Source organism: Pieris napi, chromosome 18 (genome assembly GCF_905475465.1).
Source record: "Pieris napi chromosome 18, ilPieNapi1.2, whole genome shotgun sequence".
Lineage (NCBI taxonomy): Eukaryota > Metazoa > Arthropoda > Insecta > Lepidoptera > Pieridae > Pieris > Pieris napi.
In genome coordinates, this window is record NC_062251.1 from 6498976 (window position 1) to 6525912 (window position 26937).

At 34.5% G+C, this 26937-nt stretch overlaps 2 protein-coding genes across 4 annotated transcripts in view; one reads left to right on the forward strand and one right to left on the reverse strand.

Moving 5' to 3' along the window:
• The window catches only part of LOC125058565, a 34611-nt gene extending 26165 nt beyond the window's left edge, over positions 1–8446 (reverse strand). For all 3 annotated transcript variants that reach the window (XM_047662669.1, XM_047662668.1, XM_047662667.1), the window contains exon 1: positions 8254–8446. The gene's annotated coding sequence lies outside the window, so the exon portion shown is untranslated. The remainder of the gene's footprint in view (positions 1–8253) is intronic.
• A 4472-nt stretch (positions 8447–12918) lies between these two features.
• Positions 12919–24481, forward strand: LOC125058726 (zinc finger protein Xfin-like). Its single transcript, XM_047662860.1, has 11 exons — positions 12919–13042; positions 13359–14091; positions 14487–14616; positions 16044–16111; positions 16884–17241; positions 18259–18503; positions 19684–19735; positions 20989–21115; positions 21700–21867; positions 22454–22665; positions 23684–24481. Exons 2-11 carry the CDS (start codon positions 13365–13367, stop codon positions 24192–24194), a joined length of 2598 nt encoding a protein of 865 aa, XP_047518816.1. The 5' UTR covers positions 12919–13042; positions 13359–13364; the 3' UTR covers positions 24195–24481.
• Positions 24482–26937: the final 2456 nt, after the last annotated feature.

A 26937-nucleotide genomic window follows, 5' to 3' on the forward strand; every position in this document is an offset into this window, starting at 1 on the left:
AAAATGTGGCTGAATTAATAAATATTAAAAGAAAAAACTTTTTAACCGGATTAAAGTTATGTATTATTATAAATTTACACCGTGACCACGCACGCTGTAAAGCACGCGAAACGTCGGATAAATTTAAAATTATGTTAAATTATTGTAAATTCATAATAATACATAACTTTTTTTTTTTTAATGGCTCTGGCACGATTTGTGCATTAGCCAGCGTCAAGTATAGGATTTTTTATAATTCGTGCTTTGTCTTTAGAAATTCGACCGTGTCCTCTATGTACGGTTTAAGCACTCGCCCGGTACCGCACAACCCTCCCAAAGGCCGAGAACAAATTTAAATTAAATTTAAACTTGCCCTCGAACCGGGAATCGAACCCGGTACCTCTCACCTAGCTGCCACTTAATAAGACCGCTAGGCTATGAGGCCCCCATACATAACTTTAATCCGGTTAAAAAGCTTTTTCTTTAAATGTGTAAAGGTTATGTCAATCAAAGACAATAATAAATATTATATAATTTTTTGGAGTCCATTAAAAACAGATATCTGAGAAGGATATGTGTGGATAAAAGATAAAGTGGTTTTTTTCGTAGTCACTGTTTAAACCTCACAATTTCGCCGGGACTCGAACTCACCTGCTACTAGCCACTTCACTAAGCACATAGTAATTACATTAAACTCATACTTGTCGATAATAATGCCGGTGTAATTCAGTTAAAACAATGACATTAATATGTATTTACAACAATTGTTTCATTGTTTAAACATAGGTCTTATGTCAAATTTATTGATTTTAAATAAGGTCTACTGAGCTCAGGGTCCTTACGAGGTTCCGGGTTTCACGCCTTAAAAAAGTTAATATAACAATTAAGTATAAACAGTAGATACTGGTAGATAGTACCGGTGGCCCCAGAGATTGCTTTCCTCGCTCAATAAGTATAGTGCTTTTCATGAAAGAAGTCCCGCGGTGATTTTTGGAACTAAATTTGACAGGTCGGCAATGTTGTCATTCGTCGATGTTATCAAGTTCGTTTGTTGTGGTAGATTTTTGTGAATTTTTAACTAGCTTAGTGCATTTTAAAGATTGATTACAATGCCAAAAGTTGTAAAACGTTCGGCTCGAGAAATGGTATTAAAGGTTAAAGAGTTCAGTGAAGCGGAACATAAGAATCAAGGTGTTTTAACACCACTAAACAATGTTCGGAAGAGAGTTGCCGCCATAACAGGTACTTTTTAGAGTTGCCATTTAATAATTTTTTGCTGTATTGATGGGACTTTTATGATATAAATTCGTTTTTGCGACAAAATTGAATAAATACGTCATAACGTGATGAAACTAGGTAACTGAAATTAAAACATATATTACATATTACATAAGCATTATAAACTTTACTATTTAATTGTTCATAATTTAATTGCAGGTGTGTCAGAGAAAACTGTAACAAGAATTACAAACGAAGGTATAATAGCGGCGTGTACTTCGAAAAAAATTGTAACCCAACAATTATGCAATAAAACTCTGAATAAAAAATTGTATTGCTTTTCTTTACCCTATTTTCTCATCTTTTCCCTGTAAGTAGGTAGAACACCGCTAATATAAGTAAATAAAAATATACTTTTTACATAACAGAAATATTGTTTCATCGAAGTATGCAGAAAATAATATTATTTGATAAATTACATCTGCTAAATGTAAATTATTATTATTATTATTATTATTATTATAGCCTCTATTCGGACATGCCAGTATTTTTCTTTATTTTTCGTATATTGTACTTTTCTTCCACTTTTGCTTGTCCGTTTGCCAGATGGCAAAGGCCTCCTCCAACCTTCTCCATTCTGGCCTTTCTATGGCCACTCTACCCCATGTTGTTCCCGCGACTTGTATAATGTCGTCGTCCCACCTTTTTTGTGGTCTACCTCTCTTTCTCTTTCCATCTCTTGGGTACCATTGTGTGATTATTTTACTCCATTTGTCCTTTCCCCTGATCATGTGGCCTGCCCATTTCCACTTTTGTCTTCTTATTTTCAAAGATATGTCCTGTACCTTAGTCTTTCCTCTGATGTTGCTACTCTAAATTCAACGTCAGGACTTGGAGAACATACCAACTAAAAACGATAATAAAACACAGCATACCGAAAAACCAAGAAAATACACAAATAACAATTACCACGCTAAGAAAATACTCCCCAACCCGGCTGGTCCCCGTGGGGAATTAGACCAAAACCCTCCAACATTGAACCAACAACAACAACAACATAATAAAGAAAACATTACACAAACTCTACCCAAGCAAAACGTCAACACGAAGATCCCAACATCCAGATACACAAGAATATACATTGCTACCCTAAACGTATTAACACTAAGATCAGATGAAAGCTTATCGGAATTGTCAATAGCATTACAAAACATTAACTGGGATATCCTCGGCATGAGTGAAGTGAGAAGAATGGGAGAAAACATTGTCGCACACCCAGACTTTATACTATATCATATAGGGGAAACCCCAGGAAAACATGGTGTAGGATTTTTAGTTAAAAAATACCTAACAAAGCACATAGATGGATTTCATGGTGTATCAGAGCGCATAGCATTATTGAATTTAAAACTACCCGATTACAAGGACCCATGGACCATTATCCAGATCTATTCACCTACAGAACAAGCAGATATGGAAACAATTGGCCAGTTTTACCAAGATTTGAATAAAGCTTTGCAGACATATGCCCACAAAAATATCATCGTGATGGGTGACTTCAATGGTCAAATTGGCGAACGCGAACGGGACGAGGATGCAATTATAGGGCCCTATACATACAGCTCAAAATCTAGAAGCAGGAATGGAAAAATGCTCATAGACTTTGCAATGGAAAATAACTTGACCATATTAAACACCGTCTTCAAGAAAAAGAAAAACAGAATGTGGACCTGGTTGTCACCCGATGGAAAATCAAAAAACCAAATTGACTTTATACTGACCAACAAACATAAATTCTTTCCAAGCATAAATGTCATCAATAACCTAAATTTTAACACCAACCACCGCATGGTCAGAGCTGAGTTAAACTCATCCCAACCCAAGAACCCCAGACCAAAAATAAGTCGAGAAAATATAAAAATTAACAAACATCTGATAGGAGAAATAGCCAACTCACTAAACTCGAAACTTAAAGACTACAAATATGAAACAAAAGACGCCGACACACAGGAGAAATACAATTGGTTGGAAAATAAAATTGTAACCACTACTAAAGAACATAGCAAAAGGAAAGAGAACCTATACAACAGGATGACAGAAAAAACCGTCAACCTCCTTAACCAAAGAGCAGTGCTAATAAGTGCGAAAAATACTGGTAAAAATAGAAAAGAAATTGCAAGAATTAGTAAAGAAATAAAAGAAAACATTAGGAAAGACAGGAGACAACATCGTATGGAAACAATAGAGAGACATATTAGACAGACAGGAGGAATAAAGAAGGCGTACAAAGAATTAACTAACAAGAAAGAATGGATTGTTAAGATGGAAGATAGAAGAGGAGCGAAGAAAATTGGTAGACAAGAAATACTCAAAATCGCTACTGACTACTACACCGAACTATACAAAAATAACACAAATAAAAGAGAAATAGACTTACCAGAGTACGAAACGGTACCTTACATCATGCAGGAAGAAACTGAAAAAGCTATTGACACACAGAAAAATTATAAAACTCCAGGGCCAGATGGCATAACCAATGAAATACTAAAGCAAACGAAGGTAGCAGTGGCACCGATACTTACAGAAATTTTCAACTACGTGATAAACACAGAAATCATCCCAAAACAGTGGACTGAATCCATCATAATCCTTATATTCAAGAAAGGGAATCACTGCGATATTGGAAACTATAGACCCATCAGTCTAATGTCTAACATTTACAAGATTTTTGCAAAGATTATTTTGGAAAGAATAGGAAGGAAATTAGATGAGCAACAACCCATTGAACAGGCAGGATTCCGTAAAGATTTCTCGGTGTTAGACCACATCCACACTGTAAGACAAATTATAGAAAAATACAATGAGTACCAGCTTGTATACTACATAGCTTTTATTGATTACAGTAAGGCTTTTGATTCTTTGATACACTTAAAAATCTGGGAAGCCTTAAAGGAACTGGGTATAGAGCACAAATATATAAGAATTATAAAAAACATTTATAAACACAGTTCGGCTTGTATCCGCCTAGAAAAAGAAGGAAATAAATTTCAAATACAAAAAGGCGTGAGACAGGGTGACCCCCTTTCACCAACACTCTTTCTGGCCGTAATAGAAATGATCTTCAGGAATCTGGAATGGAGGGACATGGGTATAACTATTAATGGCCGCGCGCTAACGCACCTACGATTCGCTGATGATATCGTATTATTTGCAAAAACACCAGCTGATCTAAATAAGATGATAAATGATCTAGCATCGGAAAGTGCAAAGGCCGGATTGAAGCTAAATGTAAATAAAATAGGTAAATTTTTTACTCATAAATGGCAACATTACGTTATGCGATTGCAGCGCCGCGTCTGGGGGACTTCTTTCATGAAAAGGACTATACAGTGAGGGAATGCCAGTCAAGATCTGCCACAGACCAAACTTTTCAAGTTATACTTCTTTTGGCGCGTTAGGGAAAAATTATGAGAGTCAATTTTTAACATAAACTATGGATAGCGGAAAAGTAGTTTTAGATGAGTTCAAATATATGTTAAATTACACTCTTTGTATGAAGCTGGGTGTTAACTGACGTTAATCGTTTAATACATGAGCTAAACTAACATAAAATTAAGAGTAGTGGGGTTGCGTCGCTAACAAAGACTAACTTGGCTTATTTAAGGGTTCTTAATCTAAGTGACACTTCTGCCTTGCGATTCTGTAACTCACTGAAAAGGTGGAAGCTTGTATTTTATTGTTTATCAGAATTCCAAATCATAAAATGACTGCTTCACGACTGATTTGAGAGCGACCGCCGATGCGAAAACCGCTGTGTGAGTTCGAAAACTGAGTTACAGAATCGCAGGGCTGTTTTTTTTTTTTTTTTTAATGTAATTGGAGGCAAACGGGCAGGAGGCTCACCTGATGTTAAGTGATACCGCCGTCCATGGACACTCACAATGCCAGGAGGCTCGCAAGTGCGTTGCCGGCCTTTCAAGTATTGGTACGCTCTTTTCTTGAAGGACCCTAAGTCGAATTGGTTCGGAAATACTTCTGTGGGCAGCTGGTTCCACATAGTGGTGGTGCGCGGCAAAAACTGCCTTAGAAAACGCTCTGTTGTGGAACGACGGACGTCGAGGTGATACGGATGGTATTTTGTATTTTGCCTTGACGTCCGATGATGAAACTCAGCTGCAGGTATTAGACCGAACAACTCCGCTGAACACTCTCCATGGTAAATGCGGTAGAAGATGCAGAGAGATCCCACATCCCTACGCAGCGCCAAGGGATCAAGCCGCTCGGAAAGTGACTGGTCGTCGACGATTCGAACCGCTCTTCGTTGAATACGGTCAAGTGGAAGGAGCTGGTACTGGGGAGCTCCCGCCCAGAGGTGAGAGCAGTACTCCATATGGGGCCGAATTTGCGCTTTATATAGTTGCAAGCGGTGGCCCGGAGTGAAGTACCGTCTCGCCTTGCTGAGCACACCAAGCTTTTTGGAGGCTAATTTAGCCTTTCCTTCCAGATGACCGCGAAACTGAACGTTATTCGATATGTCAACGCCCAGTATCCCGATGCTAGCTGAGGCTTTAAGGAGAGTGTCTTCAAAGAGGGGAGTAGCTGTTACCTATAAATAATATAAGTCAACCCATCGGATGTTATTGGAAACGAGAATGTTATATTACAATCCAGGAGTGTGGGGAAAACTAGCTCATTTTGGCTTCAAGTGTGCGATGATTGCATAACATTTGGTTTGCGCTTCTAATTATTTACTAAAATATATATGTTACTAGCTGACCGGGCAAACGTCGTTTTGCCGTGTATATCACTTATAATAAAAATATAGGGGTTGATCGTAGAGGGGTGAAAGTTAGGGGTTTAAAAAATAAAAACAGAAAAAAATATCTAAAAATAAAAAAAAATGTTTAGGGGTGAACTACCCTTAACATTTTGGGAGATGAAAAATATATGTTGTCCGATTCTCAGACATACCCAATATGCACACAAAATTTCATGAGAATCGGTCGAGCCGTTTCGGAGGAGTTTAACCACAAACACCGCGACACGAGAATTTTATATATTAGATGTATGTTGACTAATGTTAGGTTACATGTAACTCTCGCTTTTACATAATAATTATGTAAAAGCACATTCTACATTACACTAGAATAACACATATTAATGTAGAATTTATTACGTCAAGTATATAAAATCATTAATATGTCAAAGGGGGCGTCCATAAAGTACGTGAGGTGTTTTTTTAAATTTTCTGTAGTTCCCTCCCCCCCTGGTGAGATGTCATGAGATTTTATTCAACCCCCTCCCCCAACCCAATCTCTCGTGATATTTTTCAAAATGTGGGTTTTTTAAGTAAACTTTTATTTTCGACTAAAACAAAATAAGTGAAATGTTGAGCGTTTAGGTATGAAGTTAGCGGGAAGTAGCAGAGATGGCCTTTAGGGTCAACCGCTTTCCTGTGCACTTGATCTCCAGGCCCAAGAGTCTCTACTCCAATGGGAGTCGAAGTTGGAGGAAAGACTGTTATATTTGAGCCGTTTATTACTCTTCGCCTGCTCTGCGGCCGCTCCAGCTATTGTGCTTGTCCGTGGGGACCAACGACATCCCATCCGGCCGCTCTATTGTCTCTACCAATGCCTGTTGGCTCCAAAATGGCTGGAATATAGACGGAGTCAAGAGAGCGGCGAGAAAAACGACCTGCACTCTTTTCCTTTATTTTGGTTGTGTAACTGTTTTTTTTTTTAATTTTTATCTCTTGCCTGCTGTTGTAATATCTAATATATAAAATTCTCGTGTCACGGTGTTTGTGGTTAAACTCCTCCGAAACGGCTTGACCGATTCTCATGAAATTTCGTGTGCATATTGGGTAGGTCTGAGAATCGGACAACATCTATTTTTCATCCCCCTAAATGTTAAGGGTAGTCCACCCCTAAATATATTTTTTTAATTTTTAGATATTTTTTTTGTTTTTATTTTTTAAGGATGCAGCATTAAAAAATACATACAACCCCTAACTTTCACTCCTCTACGATCAACCCCTACTTTTTGTTATAAATGATATACATGGCAAAACGACGTTTGCCCGGTCAGCTAGTAATAGCATATTTTGTCATGTATATGTTGTAATGTTCTTAATGAGAAATAAATATATTATACCGTATTCAGCTGTAGTTTTTAATATTTGTTTTTTTCCTTGTTTGTAATTTATGTTCTGTGTGTAAAATTTGTAACGTCATATTTTCTTGTATTTTTAAGCATATTGTTTTAGAACTTTTAAATAAATGTATAATTAAATAAACGTTTCATTGAATTATTCTACTTAAACGGGGAATTTCTTGTGAATTCGAACGCACTCTATCTAATAACTCTATTAATTCTGCCACTGATAAAAATGAGATAAAATATCGACTCCATTGTGATTTAACACAAAATCAAACTGTTTTAAACATTATTTTACACTAAAACAATATTTGTCTCTACAAGATTATAATTCAATAGAATTTTAATAATTAAAAACTTATGAACAAGACAAAGAAACTGTAAAATAAAAATAAAAATTTATTCCTTATAGACTTTTTATGAACCGATATTAATTCTTTCACAATTATTATTTATATACCTACAATCTACATGGGCTAATTTTTTTATATATAGAATCCTTTGCAAAACCGTCTGTCAAATTTATTATTTTAAAGTACGCGATATTAAGTCTATATATATATTTGTCTGCGTGTGAAAAAACTAGAGGGATAAATTTATTTAATAACTAATCTTATCTTCATAGTATGCGTTACGTTACTGAAACTAAATACACTTAAAATAAAAGATAGTCGTGCCCTAAAAACGATAAAAATTGGTGTAAATATTTCATAATTTCCATAATAAAATATGTAACAACTATTTGAAACAAAACATAAACAACAAACTTTACTTTTTTTAAAGATTTATGGCCTGGTAACAAACTTTATAACACTGATATAATAATAGATAAACGTTTAACTAATTTATACCAAATACGATTCACGACATGGCAATTTAAATAATGTATTTAAAAGTTACCTCTGCGCAGTTCCAAGTCATCCATAACTTAACAAACCAATTAAAAAAATATTCTCAATTGTATATGAAATGCACTTTTAACAGAATTCAATTCAACAGCTACAGAGTATCAAAACGCTTTACAAACAATAAACAAAGGAAGTTTGAATTTTTGAATATGGAATGCGGCGCGCGTCCACACACCGCGCGCTTTCCCGCGTTACTGCTTTTCTGTTTTGTGTAATACATAATGACGTAACTCCATCTCTGGTCACGGGAAAGTCTACTTTACTGCTAGGTAATACGTATAACTTTTGCATGTAAGTTGCATATTTGTAATCTTTCAATGAGTGATGAGAAGGGATAAAGGTTCTAATATTATAATATTAGATCGAATTGATTCCGTTTTTATGACAAGCAAATTACCCATATTAGGATTTATATAACGAGTTTTCGGAGTTTAAAAGTAAACATAATTTGTTTCCAAATTTGACTATACCAATGGCGCTACTAAAACCTCTTTGGTCTGGGCCTCATTTGATATCTTTATCTATTCTGTGATCATTTGTAATAGGCAAGTAGGTGATCAACCTTCGTTATCGGATCGTCGACTATTTATTTGGGTCTAAGGTAAGCCGGTTTCCTTAGAATGGTTTTCTTCACCGTATGAGCGAGTGTAAAATATAGACAGAAAGTCCAAGTCCAGAATCTACCTCGACCCCAAGGATGAGAATCGCACGTTGAAACCACTAGGCCTACACTGCTTATGTCGAAACTATTTTCATCCTGCAGAAGAGGGCTATTCGTGCAATCCATAATTGTAGGGATTCTCCGAGAGATAAATATAGATACCTTTCCCTAGCAATATATTTATGAAAATATGATGTATGTATACAAAAATAGTGATAAGTTTACTAGAATAGAACATACGCACAATGTTAATACTCGGAACAAACGCAGGCTGCAATTTCCCCATACTAGACTATCTAAAGTTAGTAATTCTCGTGTCGCGGTGTTTGTAGATAAACTCCTCCGAAACGGCTTGACCGATTCTCATGAAATTTTGTGTGCATATAGGGTATGTCTGAGAATCGGACAACATCTTTTTTTCATCCCCCTAAATGTTAAGGGAAGTCCAAACTATTATTTTTTAATTTTTTGATAGAAATTTTTTTTATGATACAGCATTAAAAAATATACAGTACATATAACCCCAAATTTTCACCCCTCTACGATCAACCCCTATTTCTTATTATAAATGATATACATGGCAAAACGACGTTTGCCAGTCAGTTAGCCTAATATATGACATTCTCGTGTCAGGTTGTTTGTAATTAAACTCCTCCGAAAAGGCTCGACCGATTTTCGTGAAATTTTGTGTGCACATCGGTTAGGTCTGCGAATCGGACAACATCTACATACATCCCCCTAAATGTTAAGGGTGGTCCAACCCTAATTCTTTCTTTATTTTTTAGAAAAAAAAAATTGTTTTTATATTTTTATTCACCATATAAAAATACATTTTCCCCCTCAACGGAGTTTTATATAGAAAAAAATCACAGAAAAACCTAAAAAGCTTTCATTCCGGAAAACCGAACACTCTCTGGGGTAGCATAGCAAAATGTTGGTATGTACCAAAAAGGTAGGCTAAGTAAAATCACATTAAGGAGAAACGAATTTCGCAGGGGCAACTAGGACTTTATAAAAGTAAAATAAAAATAAATCAGTGGCGCTACAACCTCTTTAGGTCTTGGCGTCAGATTTCATTCTGTTTCATGATCATTTTTAAATCCAATAGGCAAGTAGGTGATCAGCCACCAGTGCCTGACACACGCCGTCGACTTTTTGGGTCTAAAAAATAAAAAATAAAATATGTTTATTATGGAACATAAGATACATGTATCACTTATTCCACGTCATTAAATTTGAATCTGTAGGCATCCCTACTCATCGGCAAAGAAGACAGAGGGTGTAGGCCGAGAGAAAAAGCCAGGGTAAAAAACTCTAGGTACTCTTTTAAAATATCAAATCATCAAACAACACTTATTTTAAAACAAATATCGCAAATTAATTAGAGGTAGCCTGTATAGCACTAGTCCCAGGCCCTTTTATCAACTAGATAATCGTTGACTTTATAGTAAGCCTTTTTACACAGCTTTTCTTTAATACACTTTCTCTAAGACATGTCGGTTTCCTCAGGATGTTTTCCTTCACCGTTCGAGCAAATGTTAAATGCGCACATAGAAAGACAGTCCATTGGTGCACAGCCGGGGATCGAACCTAATCAGTACGATAGTGTCATACACTGAAACTTTGTTAATAAAGTAATTCCGCTAAGGTTATCTAGGACTTCTCCACCTGCCCAGCGCACTTGCTGGACAGCGGCATGTACTTCCGGAAACATACCCGCATTTCTGACGGATGAAAATCTGAAATCCTAGTTTGTTCCCTCTCCTTCACTTCCTTCTGCATAAAACGAGAAAAGACACAAAGATCCATGATCAGGCAGAAGATAATTAACAGCTCCAAGAGTCCTCCAACTTCGATTTGTTCCCTTTGGAGTAGAGACTCTTGGGCCGTGGGGTTCAAATGCACATGCGCTAATTAAAGATTTAAGTTGGCGCCTGGTGGATAGTACCGGTGAGCCCAGAGCTGGTGCTTTCCTCAACGAATAAGTATCGCAATACAGCGAGGAAATGCTGCCAGCGTTAAAGGATCAAACTTTTTAAATTAGTTATGTATTATTATGTAAGTTAAAAAAAATTAAATACTGTATATTTGATTGTTATGTTTAGGCTTTATTTGAATAAATATATAATCATTATATAATATGTTGTTTACGCAACAAAGTTAGAATTGTTAATTAATAGTCTTGCTGATAGCCCTAATTTTCGCTTCCGTAGTTGATAAAAATAAAGCCAAAATATTACTTATTTTCATTGATTAGTTACTACGCTACCAAAACAGCCACAGTATCGTAATTAAATTAATTCCATTAAATTTTTGGAATTACAAATACATGTAAAATTCAAATGGTTTGAGAATATTCTATAAAATGTATTAACTATTAAACAAATAAAATCTGTTCGCAGCGGCGGTCGCGCTCAAATCAGTCGTGAAGCAGTCATTTTACGATTTGGCATTCTGATAAGGAGGGGAGCTTGTAGTTTATTGTTTGCGAAAACCGCAGTGAGAGTTCGAAAAGTGAGTTACAGAATCGCAAGGCTGTAGGTTCACTGGTTCTGACTGTTCGAAGACTTTTGACTAAGTATTGAGACTGTAATAGCTGAAAAGCCATTTTAAATTTATTGAATGCTGCTTAAGGCGGACTCTTCGATTTCCTTGAAATTGCATCTACCTAATTTAGTATTAAAGATAAACGTATCCACTACCTCGAGAATTGAGTTTCCCAATGTTACTGGTCTAGGTTGTGCCTTATCCATGTTCATTTCATTGATTTGAGACTCTCTGAAGCTCGATGAGCATTCGGTGGAGATCTTCCAGAGACTCCCATGATAACGCCATAGATATTCAGGCCTCAGTCGTCCTGTTCAAGGAGTTTAAACGCCTGAAGTTCGCTTCACCTCGCTGAAGTGAAATAGCCTTAGTGCATTGCTCTTGTAGTCTGTCATAATATTGGACGCTTTTTCGTAGTCCAAAAACGCTAGACATAGTGGTAAATGGTACTCTTCGGTTTTCTGTACGATCTGCCTAAGTGTATGTATGTGTTGGCGTTGTTGTGTTTATCACCCTTATTGAAGAACAAAATGACTACACTCCTGCTTCATACTTTTGGCGTTTAAAACAAAGCTGATGGTAAGAGTCTCTTAAGCATTTTGAGGATTAGTGGTACATTTTAAGTAAAACTATGTTGTAACCTCTGTCGTATATAATATTAGGTGACCCAGTAAACGTTGGTTTGCCAGCTATATTATTTCCAGAAAATATTTTTTTAGTTCCATAAAAATAAATATCTACTGTAAAAAAATAGGGGTTGATCGTAGAGGGGTGAAAATTAAGGGTTGTATGTATTTTTATGCTGTATCGTAAAAACAAAAAAATAACAATTTAGGGAATGGACCGCCCTGTTGTCCGATTCGCAGATCTAACCGATATGCGCTCAAAATTTCACAAAAATCGGTCTAGCCATTTCGGAGGAGTTTAATTGTGACACGAGAATTTTATATAATATTATATGACCTTAGTTTGATTGTTATTAATCTTTTGATGCTCTTTTGAAAAATCTTGTGGAGATGTCTTGTAAAAATATTGTTTGCGTTATTATAAATTATTTGTTTATTGCTTACGATGTTATTATATAATTATCCTACTGGACAGTAAAAACATTCCACGTCAAGTGTGTACACAAGAACAAGATATACATGAACTAGGTCGTTAACTTGTATAATGAAGATTGTAAAGAAACTAGTAGCAACAAGTAAGTTCTGGACATTATTATAATTTTAATGGTTCAAATAATTTAAGATACCAAAATAACAACATTACTAAATTTCGGAAATCGTCACCACATAATATATTATACAGGAGATCATTCAAACTGTTGATCACAGATTAAATATAGAGCATATGTATAGTTTTGAACGTAACATGTTAATTGTCATCTGTTTTTGACATAACAGCTTGAAATGATAATATTGAAAAATGATAACTTACAATTAACTCATGACATGTGAATGTTGATTTCGATCAAAAATAAAGTGTGGATTTTATAAGCAATATCAACTTAATTATTCTTTTGTATATAAAATATGCTCAACTCGTAACATTGTTGTATCATAAATTTATTTAGGTAACTAAATACTTTGTACAATATATACAATTGTTAGAACTAGTTATACTCTGGTTCGCGCTTTAGTGTTTTTTATGTAAAAACCTAAAAAAACGTTTCTTTCTGACGTCTGATGAATTATGTCGTGTTTTTTAACATACAACGTATTGATTAACATTTTCCCCTACATTCTTCGTAGTTCAAAGGCAAAGGTAAACTTTAGAATATTTGTATATTCTAAAGTTTACTTGTTTTGTAAACATTCTTAAATTAAAAGCATAAGTGTTTTATGCATCAAAATCTCTAGGAGTTTTTTCTACTTTTAAAATTATTACAGGCTAAAATGGTGGAACCAGCAGTTTCTGATGTGGATCCGTTGGGAGCCTTTTCTTACCTGTCTCATTACCACTATGGTCAGTTTCCAAACACAATTAACCCAACATATCAGTTTGCTGTTAAACCAGAAGAATTCTACACATTACCTCCAAGCAGTACTTCTAATAACACCAACTATGAAAATACAACTCCCACAGCTCATATACAAAGTGAGAAACAACAAGATCCAAGTGTAAACTTTGATATAAAACCTTTTTTAAAAACCAATGGCAAAGTTAAAAAAGAGAAAAAGAGTTTTATTTCTCAAAAGATCACACAAGAAGGATATCCATTCTATGGCTGTGCTGTTTGTAATATAAGTTTTCCGACACTTAGAGAATTAGATTCACATGTTGCAACACACAAGGGTAGAACAACAAGTTATGATTTAAGAGTGAAGAATGCATTGAAAAAGAAAAGATTAAAAAAGGAACAGAAGAAGTTAAAGAAAATGAAAAAGGAGACAGTGCCTGATATTGATATAAAACCTGAAGATGGTTATATTGGTAACGAGAAAGCGACAGAATTTGGTTTAAACAACAATGATGTGAAAAACAAAAGTAATCCAGAAGAACTAAAACCCCAAGAAAAGGCAACAGAATCCACAAATTTAGAAAAGATTTATAAATGTTTCGCCTGTCAGAAACAGTTTATATTAAGTTATTATTTGAAGTTACATGTTAGATCACATACAGGTAAGACAAAAATGTATTTATTAGAATCTGTGCTTGTATATTTGTAGAACTAATCATGATATCACAGTATGCCTAGAGTGCCAACTAACATAATATGCATGCTACAGAGTCTACAATTGCCGTAATAACTGCTATATTTTAGTATTGTGAACAAAAATCATTATTTAATTGCTTGCTTGTTTGCTGTACTTAATACTAAACAATATTTCTTTTAAACACTGCAAAAATTCTTTTAAAGTACAATGATATTTTTAATAGTCACAATAATGTATACCTTTAACAGTGATAAACTCTTTGTGTAATTAGGATCAACTATTAAAAGGATAATTGTTTAAGCCTATTACTACTAGTTAATGGGTATTAACTAACTATTGTAAATAATTCTCCATTTATAGATGAAAAGCCATACACCTGTGAACAATGTGGGCAATCCTTTATAACGGCTAGCAAGCTTGGACGACACAATAAGAGATTTCATTTATCTGTCCAATATCAGTGCAGAATTTGTTATAGAAAGTTTTACAGGTATGAATTTAACCAAATTTCCAATGTTTTTTGTATTTTTTTTTCTTTTAAGGTCATATTTTTTTTTACTGTTGTGCCATACAGTCCAAAAGCAGCCAGTATTTGCAGTATAGTGCTCTATGGACCACATCAATGTTCTCAAACACATACTAGACTTTGTTGACTAATAAAGTTCTTAAATTTGTTTATCTATTGTTTATGTATATCAAATTATCTGTGGCCGCGCCCGGGTTGCCTATTTGGCGCCATTTATAAAATAATTTTACTTATAATTACTATATAATTTAAAAAAAAGGGTGCGTGCGTGTACGCGCGTAAGAAGTTATACTTCTTTGGCATTATTAAAAATAGTTTTTGATTGCATGCAAATAATTAATTACAATTAAATAATCAAAGACTGGAAAAGGAGTCATTATAGTCAATAAAGTTCAGTTTACATTTGAAAAGTTAAATAAATAAATATTTATTATTATTCTCTTAAATAAAGTGTAACATAAATTCTATTATTATTCGAATGTTGTTTTTAAATTATGTCCAATGCCGTAGCATCTTCCGTGGGCAACTTCATTCTGTTAATTTTGTGTCACGGTGCGCGCGCATCGTAAAATTTCACTCATCAAGTTTTCATAACGCGCCTAAAGAATTATAACTTCAAAAATACAGATAGTAATATTACTAATTCCAATTGGTTTAATTGCAATTGTTATAATTTATATTATTGTCATTGATATACAAAAAACCCAAGATGCACAGTCTCATATAAAAGTAACGCTCGAAAGTGTCCCGAAACACTATTTCTGTCCATAACAGTATATGTTACAAGCATATATTATTGCAAAATCAACCTTACGCGAATTGCTTAAAGTTGTTATTACAACGCAGTGTATACGTACTTAAAGCAATAAAATTTTACGACCGACCGTGGTCGGTAGGACAAGGTATTGAGTGGAGTCGAACATGACTTTTTTATTTACAACTATTTAACATAATTTTAAATTTATCCGACTTTTCGGGTGCTTTACAGCGTGAGTGGTCACGGTGACTGAAGACAAAAGGTGTTGGATGTTAAGTAGTTGTAAATTTATAATAATACATAACTTTAATCCGGTTAAAAAGTTTTTTCTTTAAATTAAAAAAAAATGTTAAATTGGCTACCTCCTGACCCACACTTTATATAGCGTAAATATATTTGTCAAAAACTACACACAAAAAAGTTCAAGAGTACATAAATTTATTTATAAAAAAAAACACAAATAAATAACATCGACTCCACTTGTAGACGCGAGACTATTTGAAATGAGCGCACAATTTAGAATGTTGCGCTCATTTTTTGAGGACGTTTTTTTGACGTTGAGTGTGCATCTTGGGTTTTTTGTATATCAATGATTATTGTATATATTTTTATGACAGTTAGTGACATATTTCAGATTTGAAATCCTAACGCGACATTTTGATAAAAAACACGCTGAAGACAAATTAGAAGGTGAACCATATGGTATGTGAAAAAGTTTATATTGCAAATTAGACTTAAATTTAATTTCGGCTTGTCAATATAACACCTGACTTTATCATGGTCTATAGTTTGTAAGAGATTTGTTAATTTGTGGTCATTGAAGTGTTAAATTTTTTAGGGGGCCTCATAGCCTAGCGGTCTTATTAAGTGGCAGCTAGGTGAGGGGTACCGGGTTCGATTCCCGGTTCGAGGGCAAGTTTTAATTTAATTTAAAATTTGTTCTCGGCCTTTGGGAGGGTTGTGCGGTACCGGGCGAGTGCTTAAACCGTACATGAAGGACACGGTCGAATTTCTAAAGACGAAGCACGAATTATAAAAAATCCTATACTTGACGCTGGCTAATATACAAATCGTGCCAGAGCCATTTAAAAAAAAAAAGTGTTAAATTTAATGTAATGGGGTTGTAGCGCCACTGTATTATTATTATTAATCAATGCTGTGACGTCGTAGGTATTTAAGGGAGCGTTCAAGTATTACGTCACGCAATTTTTGGAGATTATTGACCCCCCCCCCCCCCCCCCATGTAACGTTTTTCTGTACCCAATGGTAAAACGTTTCGTGACCACCCAGTGACTCTTTATACCTAAAAGTTACCATTATGTGGTGTAAAGTAGTGGAAAGTCGAAAATAATATTAACAATAACGCGTAATTCAATCCCCGCCCCGCGTTGTAACGTTTTAGAAAAGGACCCCCCCCCAAAATTCGTTACGTAATACTTGAACGCTCCCTAACACTGATTCATATAATTTTCAGACTTCAATGCAATATTACCATATTTAAAAGAATTAGAAGAACAACTACGCGAAAAACAAGAAATGGAGAAAACTAAGTCGAAAGATGATTTATGGTCTAACGAATGGCCAAGTCCGACAATAGAAAACGAGAAAGAAGATATTAAAGAGAGTAAAAAAGAAGTAGAAGATAGAAATTTAGAAATAGAAGTTGTTAAAGTGCCTATGGATGATGTTGAAATTAAAGAAGAAATAGAGGATGTTGATTATAATTATGATGATGCGGTTATTGATAATGGAATTAATGATGATACAAATAATTATGTGAATGATAATGAGGCTAATGATAATGATAGAGATGACGCAAGTGTAAATAATGAGTAAGTAATAATTTTTGACACTGAGCCCTAAAAACAAAATTATTATTATAAGTTGCGTAGAGATGTGGGGTCACTCTGCATCTTCTACCACATTTACCATAGTGTTCAGAGGAGTTGTTCTGATTAATACCTGCAGCTGAGTTTCATCAAGGCAGTTTTTGCCGCGCAACACCACTTTGTGGAACCAGCTGCCCACTGAAGTATTTACGAACCAATTCGACTTAGGGTCTTTCAAAAAAAGAGCGTACCAATTCTTAAAAGACCGGCAACGCACTCGCGAGCCCTCTAACATTGAGAGTATCCGTAGGAAGCAGTATCACTTAACATCAGGTGAGCCTCCTGCCCGTTTGCCCCCTGTTCTATAAAAATGCGAAAATGCTTGGACACTCAAAAACTACTTATCAGATTTTTATAAAACTTGACTATGTATGAAGGAAAACACTGTGAGGAAACCGGCCTTAGACCCAAAAAGACGGTGTGTGTACAGAGCTTATCACCTACTTGGGGAGCGTTCAAGTATTACGTAACGAATTTTATGGGGGGGGGGGGTCCTTTTGTACTTTACACCACATAGTGGTAACTTTTAGGTATAAAGAGTCACTAGGTGGTCACGAAACGTTTTACTATACTTGGGTACAAAAAAACGTTACGGAGCGTTCAAGTATTACGTAACGCAATTTTTGGAGATTATTGACCCCCCCCCCATGTATCTCGCCGTAACGTTTTTCAGTACCCCAGTACAGTACTGTACTCAAGGATAGTAAAACGTTTCGTGATCACCTTGTGCCTCTTTAGTTACTATTATGTGGTGTAAGTCGAAAATAATATTAACAATAACGTGTAATTCAATCCCCGCCCCGCATCGTAATGTTTTACAAAAGGACACCCCCCCCCCTCCCAAAACGCGTTACGTAATACTTGAACGCTACCTTGCCTCTTTGAAAAATGATCATGAAACAGATTCATAAATCAGGTTCATTTTTTGTAATTGATTTTTATTCTTCTATCACATTACAGCGATTCAGACGAGGATTATTTCCCATCAAACACTTGGTTGAAACCGGAGGAGCCATTAGAGATAACAACGATCGGCGTCAAGTGTCCCGTGTGCGATAAAAGTCTTAGTACGGCGTCGTACATGCGCGTGCACATGCGTACGCACACGGGCGAACGTCCGTTCAAATGTTATATATGTGATATGGGGTTTATAACGGCGAGCAAAATGCACAGGCACGTTTTGACGCATCCGGAATCGTTGAAAGGTAGGACGGTGTGTTTGTGAATGCGTCGGGAAATTCTAACTAAAAAAAAAAAATGTGTGCGTGTACTAGGTGTACACACGTAAGAAGTGAAACTTCTTTATGACCTTATTTTTCGAAAAATGATCTACTATATGCAACATAACGAAATTGGTTAAATAAAGTTAAATTAGATAAAGTTTAACAAAAGGCTTTTATTATCATAGACATGAATACAAATACAATTATTTCATTTTAACTTATTACTGTACTACTATGTAGTACTAAGATTATTACAGAATTTCATTAATTGTAATAGAATTATTAGTATTACTATCATTGTTATCGTTATTATATATTTTTGTTATTAATGGCTTCGAATCTCTTCGGATCAACCGTGGTAGGGACAAGAAAAAGATGGCGAGTAACCGAAAAATGTGACAAATGTGTGTAAATTTTTTTCCAACGCCGATAAAGAAGTTTCACTTCAAAAGATGGCGCGTAACGGAAAAATGTGACGCGTAAAGAAAAAATGTTACACTAAATTTTTTTCCAACCCCGATAAAGAAGTTTCACTTCAAAAGTGCGGTGAAACTTCTTTGGCAAAATAATTTTTAAGTCTTGTTCATATTTCTACAAATCTAAAACTTTAGATTTCCTAGACTTAGAGGGAGGGAAAAGGAAGATATGTCAGGAATTTAATTATGATTGATATATTAAAAGTGTCGAAAATAATACAAATATTAAAATGTTTTTTTTTTTATTTCTTCGATAATAAAAACACGTGGCAGTGTAATTTACAATTCGTCATTTGAGATTTCAATACGTTATTTTGCATAAAATATAAAATAGTATTTCATAAATCCTCTTTACGAAATTTTAATTTTAAAAATAGAATTTCTATAAGGTAATTCGCCCTTCTCATTCTCTCTCTATCGCTCTATCCCTTTTCTTCGACAAAAACGCTGCACATCACGAAAACATCGCGAGGAAACCTTGATTTAGACTTAATAAGTTGCGTGTGTCAGGCACAGATGGCTGATCACCTATGCCTATTAATTTAACAAAAGATGAAACAGATACACAGATCTTGAGGCCCAGACCTAAAAAGGTTGAAGCGCCATTGATTTATTTTTTATGAAAGCGTTTGGTCACGTGATTATATTCATACTGGAGTTTTGAATTTTTGTAACATACTTTTCAGATGAAGTCAAATCGGAAAATGATGCGAAAAACGAAAAGGATGATGAGGATAAGTGAGTATTGACTTCTTTTCATGTGTGTTGTGTGTCATCGTGTTTTTTACCCCAGCTAAAGGGCCTTTCAAGTATTACGCACACACGTAAAAACTATGGGGGGGGGGAGGTCTCAAAGACCTTACATTATTTGGTGATAACGTCAACAGTAATTATTGAAGTTATACTTCTTTAGGCGCGTTATGAAAAAATTATGATAGTGACATTTTACGATGCGCGCGCACCGTGACACAAAATTATCAGTATGGGCGCCGAGCGTGCGCGAGCGAGATGGGAATAAGACAATCTACAAGTAAAAAGAAATAGAATATGCGTGAAGTTAGCAGCTATGTTAAGAATTTTGAATTACCTTAATGACATTTGTAGTAGGTACTATTTAAACAAATAAAGGAGTTTTAATAATTTTTTCAAAGAAATTTAGCAATGCTTTTTCACAAAGACATTGTTACTTAGTTAAAAGGTTATGAAACATACCTAGTTATTAAATTGAATTAATAATATAATAAATAATACTTATTATTAAAATTAATTAATAATTGAATAATATACTAAATATTAAATATTGTTAAATTATTAAGGCTAAATATTTATTATTAATTATTTAATATTTTAAAAAAATAAAGAAAGCCAAAGAAGTATAACTTCTTTCAGAAGGATAAATTGCAGTAAATCTGCTTACGTAATACTTGAACGACCCCTAAGACACTTCTTCGGGCACTTTCATGCACAGTGAAAGTAAACAATAGATCAGGCACAGAAGGCATAATAATGTTGGGTCTTATGCCGATGTACTTACGATGTTCTCACTGTATGAACGAGTGTACGTTTTTTTTAAAAGAGTACCGAGAGTTTTTCTACGCCGGCTTTTTCTCTCGGCCTACACCCTCTGTCTTCTTTGCCGATGAGTAGGGATGCCTACAAATTGAAATTTAATGACGTGGAATAAGTGATACATGTATCTTATGTTCTATAATAAACATATTTTATATTTTGTAATATGCACACATAGACAGAAAGTCCATTGGTGCGCAGTGATTCGAACCTGCGACCTCAAGGGCAAGGGCTGCCCCTTATTATATTTTGACCATATACTAAGTGTATCACTCAAGATTACAGAACCATAGGATATAAACATTTATTACCATTTTAAATTCGCCTCTGCTAAAAAAACGAACACTGCTCTCTGTTTTCTAACCGACTTTAAAACGGAGGTAGTTCTGACAGCTATGAAAGTAAATGTTAATTTATTTCAGAGAGAAAGTGAAAAAGGCTGTCAAGAAATTATCGAAGAAAATGAACGACAAGTCGAAGAAATATCGAAAGAGGCCTCACGCGTGTGAATATTGTCATAAGAGATTTTTGCATCTTCATACATTACAGGTAATGATTGCGGTACATAAAGGCCGGCGACGCATTTAATTTTCGGTCCAGCCGTTCCCGTTTTAGATTTTGAAAATTCTTATAAAAAAAAACATTTTATATAGATTTTTTGTAGTATTTTATTTATTTATAAATAACACTAACGCATTCATGATACATTTGTTAGTAGTTTGAGACATACATACATAATTATATTATATAATTAACAACAAGCACACACTCACTCACACACACACATGCGCACATACACACAAAAACGCATGCATAGAATAAGTTCAGAGAGTTAAATTTTATTAAATTTTTTACCGGCTTTTCTTCTTAGCTGGGTTTTGTTTTGTATTCTTTTCTAACAACTGTCTTAATATTTTATAAATAAGGGAAGTAGCGAGTCAACCCCAACACAAGTGTCTAAACATTTTCATTTATTTTTCACTGTATTTATTATAATATAGTTAATAAAGTTAATTAAAAAAAAGTACGTTAAAAACATGTAGAAGAAATTTGTGTATGTCAAAAACTAATGAATTGATTTTGATGATATCGTGGTTATACTTTAAATTTAATACTGTTTATAACAATTTCAGATCCATAAAAAATCCCATGAAGGCGAAGAAATTAAATATAGATGTCACTACTGTCTTCTAGAAGTAGAGGATGAAGAGAATCTGAAGGTTCACGAAGGAAGTCATACAGGACCAAAGCCCTACCAATGTACTATATGTGATAAGTTGTATAAAAAGAGAGAGAGTATGGTGAGTAAAACTAAAAATTCTTATATTTTTGAAATTATTTTGATTAATTACGGTATATTGAGTCAGTCTAATTGTATAGTCTTTTCATCATAGCGTGAACACGATTAATAAGAAAGAGACGAAAGAGTTGTACTGATTCAGTTTCATGTCTCTCTTTTCATCATAGCGTAAACCAATTTATCAGAACGAGACGAGAAAGCTGTGCTGATTTCGTTTCATCTCTCTCTTTTCATCATAGCTTAAACATAATATAATGCAAAGAGATGAAAAAGTTAAACTGACTTTGTTTCATCTGTCTCTTTCTAACATAGCGTAAACACAATATCATGAGAGGTGTTTAAACACGCCTTTTTCCCGGAGGGTAGATAGAGACCACGGTGTAACAAGATAATTTTTTTTTATCTTTCGCCTTAGGGAGCGTTCAAGTATTAGGTAACGCAATTTTTGGAGATTATTGACCCCCCCCCCCCATGTAACTCGCCGTAACGTTTTCAACGTACCATTGAACGTACGGGACGTTAAATTAACGAGCACCCGTCCGTACAGTCGAGGCTCGTGAGGTAGCTAATAACGTTTAAAATTTCAGCTTTATCATAGAAAAAATCACAAGCCCGAACGGGAATTCATATGCGATATATGTACGAAATCTTTTAATGCGCAGTGCAAACTGCAAAGGCATATAATAAGTCATAGTGTGGATAAATATATGTTGAAGTATGAGTGTCCGGTCTGTGCGCATATGTTTAATACAAAATATCATGTACAGATGCATTTGTCCACACATCAAAGAGAGGGAGTGTGAGTATATTTATGTTAGTTTAAAATATATATTGTTGAAAAATAGACGAAGATTTTCTAATATATTATTTATTGGATGACCTTGAATTATATTGAATCTGTCAATATATCGCTTGCCCTCGGAACAAAGTCGTAAAACTAAAATCTATTTATTCTTGTTTTTTTTTTAATGGCTCTGGCACGATTTGTGCATCAGCCAGCGTCAAGTATAGGATTTTTATAATTCGTGCTTGTCTTAGAAATTCGACCGTGTCCTCCATGTACGGTTTAGGCACTCGCCCGCACAGCCCTCCCAAAGGCCGAGAACAAATTTAAATTAAATTAAAACTTGCCCTCGAACCGGGAATCGAACCCGGTACCCCTCACCTAGCTGCCATTTAATAAGACCGCTAGGCTATGAGGCCCCTACTCTGATTTTTAATTCCGTAGAATTCTGACAGCTATCATTTTTTGACATGTCAGAGATTACAAACATTTTTGGCCGGGCGCATTTTTCAATTTCAATACTAGTCTGAACATTTGAGTCTATACACGTTTAACGACGAGTGGTAATTACGTCCCTTTTATCACAAACAGTAAAAAACGCACAAATAAAATAAAAAAGGAAATTAACTTTTAAAAGAAATACAAAGTGAAGATAATATTTATTGAATTCAAAAGGTTTACCAAACCTGCAATTAGTAGGCAGTGTTGCCAGCTAAAGAATAAAATAAAGTAATTAAAATTAATATAAAAAATTGAAATATTTGTTATTTTTGTATAAGCTAACTTAAGTATATCTTTAGTAGGCAAAATATAAAAATATGTAACATTTTATTTTTATTGCCCTCAAATGGGTCAAAATTGTCCCCTTTTCGATGGAGAACTTTTTTAGTAGCAACACTTATGAAAAGTCAGAATTCTACGGAATGAAAAATCAGAGTTTGAGTACATATACAAATATATATATCAAAAAATATCTTGTCCAATAGCCCGTGACTTTTCAACTGCGTGTGTGTCAAAGTTTATTAAATTTTAGGATACAAGAGGAAAATCGCAACGAAATCCTTGCTATGGTCTTACAAAACGCGCGTAGAATTCCCCGCAAGGGCGAGACCCACAACCTGACTGACGTCATACCGTCGGACGAGCGCAGCCGCGTGTGCAACATATGCGGCGAGGTGTTCCAGCACTTCTATTACCTCGAGGAACACCTCAAATCCCACGGCTCCAAGATCGCGATAGAGAACATCGACAAAGAGGAGGAGAAGAAATATATTTGTGAAGTTTGTAATAAAGGTTTTAAATTGCATTATTATTTGAAATTGCATAGCTTTACCCACACGAAGGAGAAGCCGTTCATTTGCCAGCAGTGCGGGAAGGGCTTCATCACCAGGGGAAAGCTGAAACGGCATTTGGAGACACATACGGGTCTAAAGAAATACCAATGCCATATATGTTGTAAGTTTTTTACGCGGCCTAGTTATTTGAGGGTTCATGTGAGGACTATACATGGTGCTCAGTTGGTGAGGTTGGGGCTTAGGACGTAAATTTGAACTTTGCTTTAGTGTTACATACTGTGTGTGTTCTCAGGATTTGAGTAGCAGGAAAATTATGCGATAGATAATTGTTAGAGTCTGGCTAATGAAAGTTGATACTGAAAAAGCGCGGCAAATTTAAAAAATATCAGCATGGCAACCCTAAAGTAAAAAGGAAAGTTGGAACAACTCACTTTGATACTTTGACATTTTTATATTACTAGTGGATGCTTGCAATTTTTGAAGTGAAACTTCTTTATCGGGGTTGGAAAAAAATTTAGTGTAACATTTTTTCGTTCCGCGTCACATTTTTCCGTTACGCGCCATGTTGCTTTTTGAAGTCAAACTTTATCGGCGTTGGAAAAAAACTTACACACATTTGTCACATTTTTCGGTTACGCGCCATCTTTTTCTTGTCCCTACCACGGTTGATCCGAAGAGATTCGAAGCCATTAGTAACAAAAATATATAATAACGATAACAATGATAGTAATACTAATAATTCTATTACAATTAATGAAATTCTGTAATAATCTTAGTACTACATAGTAGTACAGTAATAAGTTAAAATGAAATAATTGCATTTGTATTCATGTCTATGATAATAAAAGCCTTTTGTTAAACTTTATCTAATTTAACTTTATTTAACCAATTTCTGTAAAGTTGCATATAGTAGATCATTTTTCGAAAAATAAGGTCATAAAGAAGTTTCACTTCTTACGTGTGTGCGTGTACTAAGCACACATTTTTTAGGCTTATAGGTTTTGTGGACATAAGTTTCATCTAAGTAGATTATTGGCTTGCCTTCTGCACGTTTCGATGCAATGGTACGCAAAAAGCGATGTCTCCATGCAGCTATATCATATCGTTCAATTAATAATGAACGTTTATTTTTGTTTTTCTTAAATTCATAACCGTTAGCTAATAATCTCAAGACTGTAAAAGAACAATAACATTATCTAAAGTAACTAAAACTAATATGTACTTATTTAAAATAAAAAAATATCAAGACATTTTGATCGTACTAACTTTAGTGTTGTCATATAAAAAGTATCTACTTTCGTTAGCCAGACTCTATTCACAAAATTTTACTTTCTTTTTGTATTTTATATCAAAATTACTGTCGGACTATAATGACGTAGGGCCGTTTAAGTGTTACGTAAGCACTGTAGGGGGGTGGGGGTCTTTGATTTTCTTATTTGGTGATTACGTCAACAGTAATTCTTTATTTTTTTACACATATTACCCACACATGTCTATGCTTGAAAATGAGATGCATTTTCGAGGATTCCTACAGAAAAATAATACATTTATGTAATGTTGTTTTTGAGAGCTTTGCTTACTTTTGCTGACAAGTGGAGGGGGGAGGGGAGATAAATTGAAGTAAATCTGCTTCCGTAATACTTGAACGGCCCCGTACCAGTTTGACAGGTCCTAGATTGAAGTTTGTGACGTTCATAGACTATACCACTCACTTAAGTAAGTTTAAGTACGATTTTTTATGGACACACAATGGAATTGAAAAATTATCAATTAAAAGATCATAAATAAATTTATACAATGTTTTAACAGATAAAAAATGTAAATTTTATTTTAAATAATGTAAATTGCGGGTACTAGGTTACGGTGGAGGTATTGTATCATTAAACTTACGAATGGCCGTCGGGAACCACGAGTTTGACAAAGAATTAAAGGTTTTTTTAATACAGAACTGGCAAACGGGCAGTAGGCTCATCTGATGTTCAGTGATACCGCCCATGGACATTAATGCCAGCATCCGTTTGCCCATGTTCTATAAAAAAAAGGGTGCGTGTACTTATGTACGCGCGTAAGAAGTTATACTTCTTTGGCATTATTAAAAATAGTTTTTGATTGCATGCAAATAATTAATTACAATTAAATAATGAAAGACTGGAAAAGGAGTCATTATAGTCAATAAAGTTCAGTTTTCATTTGAAAAATTAAATAAATAAATATTTATTATTATTCTCTTACATTAAGTGTAACATAAATTCTATTATTATTCGAATGTTGTTTTTAAATTATGTCCAATGCCGTAGCATCTTCCGTGGGCAACTTCATTCTGTTAATTTTGTGTCACGGTGCGCGCGCATCGTAAAATTTCACTCTCATCAATTTTTCATAACGCGCCTAAAGAAGTATAACTTCATAAAAATGAAAACCGTTTTCTAAATTTCAATCCTAGTGTTTAATCGCATTCAAATATAAAATAGTGTCAAAATGTTAGATATTCTGAGAGAATGACACCTGCATGTCAAAATTGACTTTGACATTCGGGTGTCATACTACTCTATGGCCTATTATTATGACGGGTATACGTAAGTCGAATGAGTACTGTGTGATTGGTTTAAGACACCTTATTATAATTGATAGCAATAATTATTTTTAGATTTCGTCACTTTGTTGATATTTGTATAAAGCGAATAAAATATTAAGTTTTTAATGTGTGTTTTATTTTCTTAGCTATTTCTTTATTTAACTGTTTATTGAGACTTTGACTTGACTAAATGTCCTAGAGTCTGCCTAATGAAAGAAGATAATTGAATTATTTGTAAACTTTCGGATGGCAACACAGAATGTCATTGAATTTAAGTTAGTATGATTTATTGTCTTGATACTTCATGCAATTACTCATTTTTATTTCTATTATATATTTTTTTCCGAATAGTTAACAGGTATAATAGCCTAAACTTTGTTTTATTTGATAGAATGTTTAGTTTCTTTCGCAGGATTT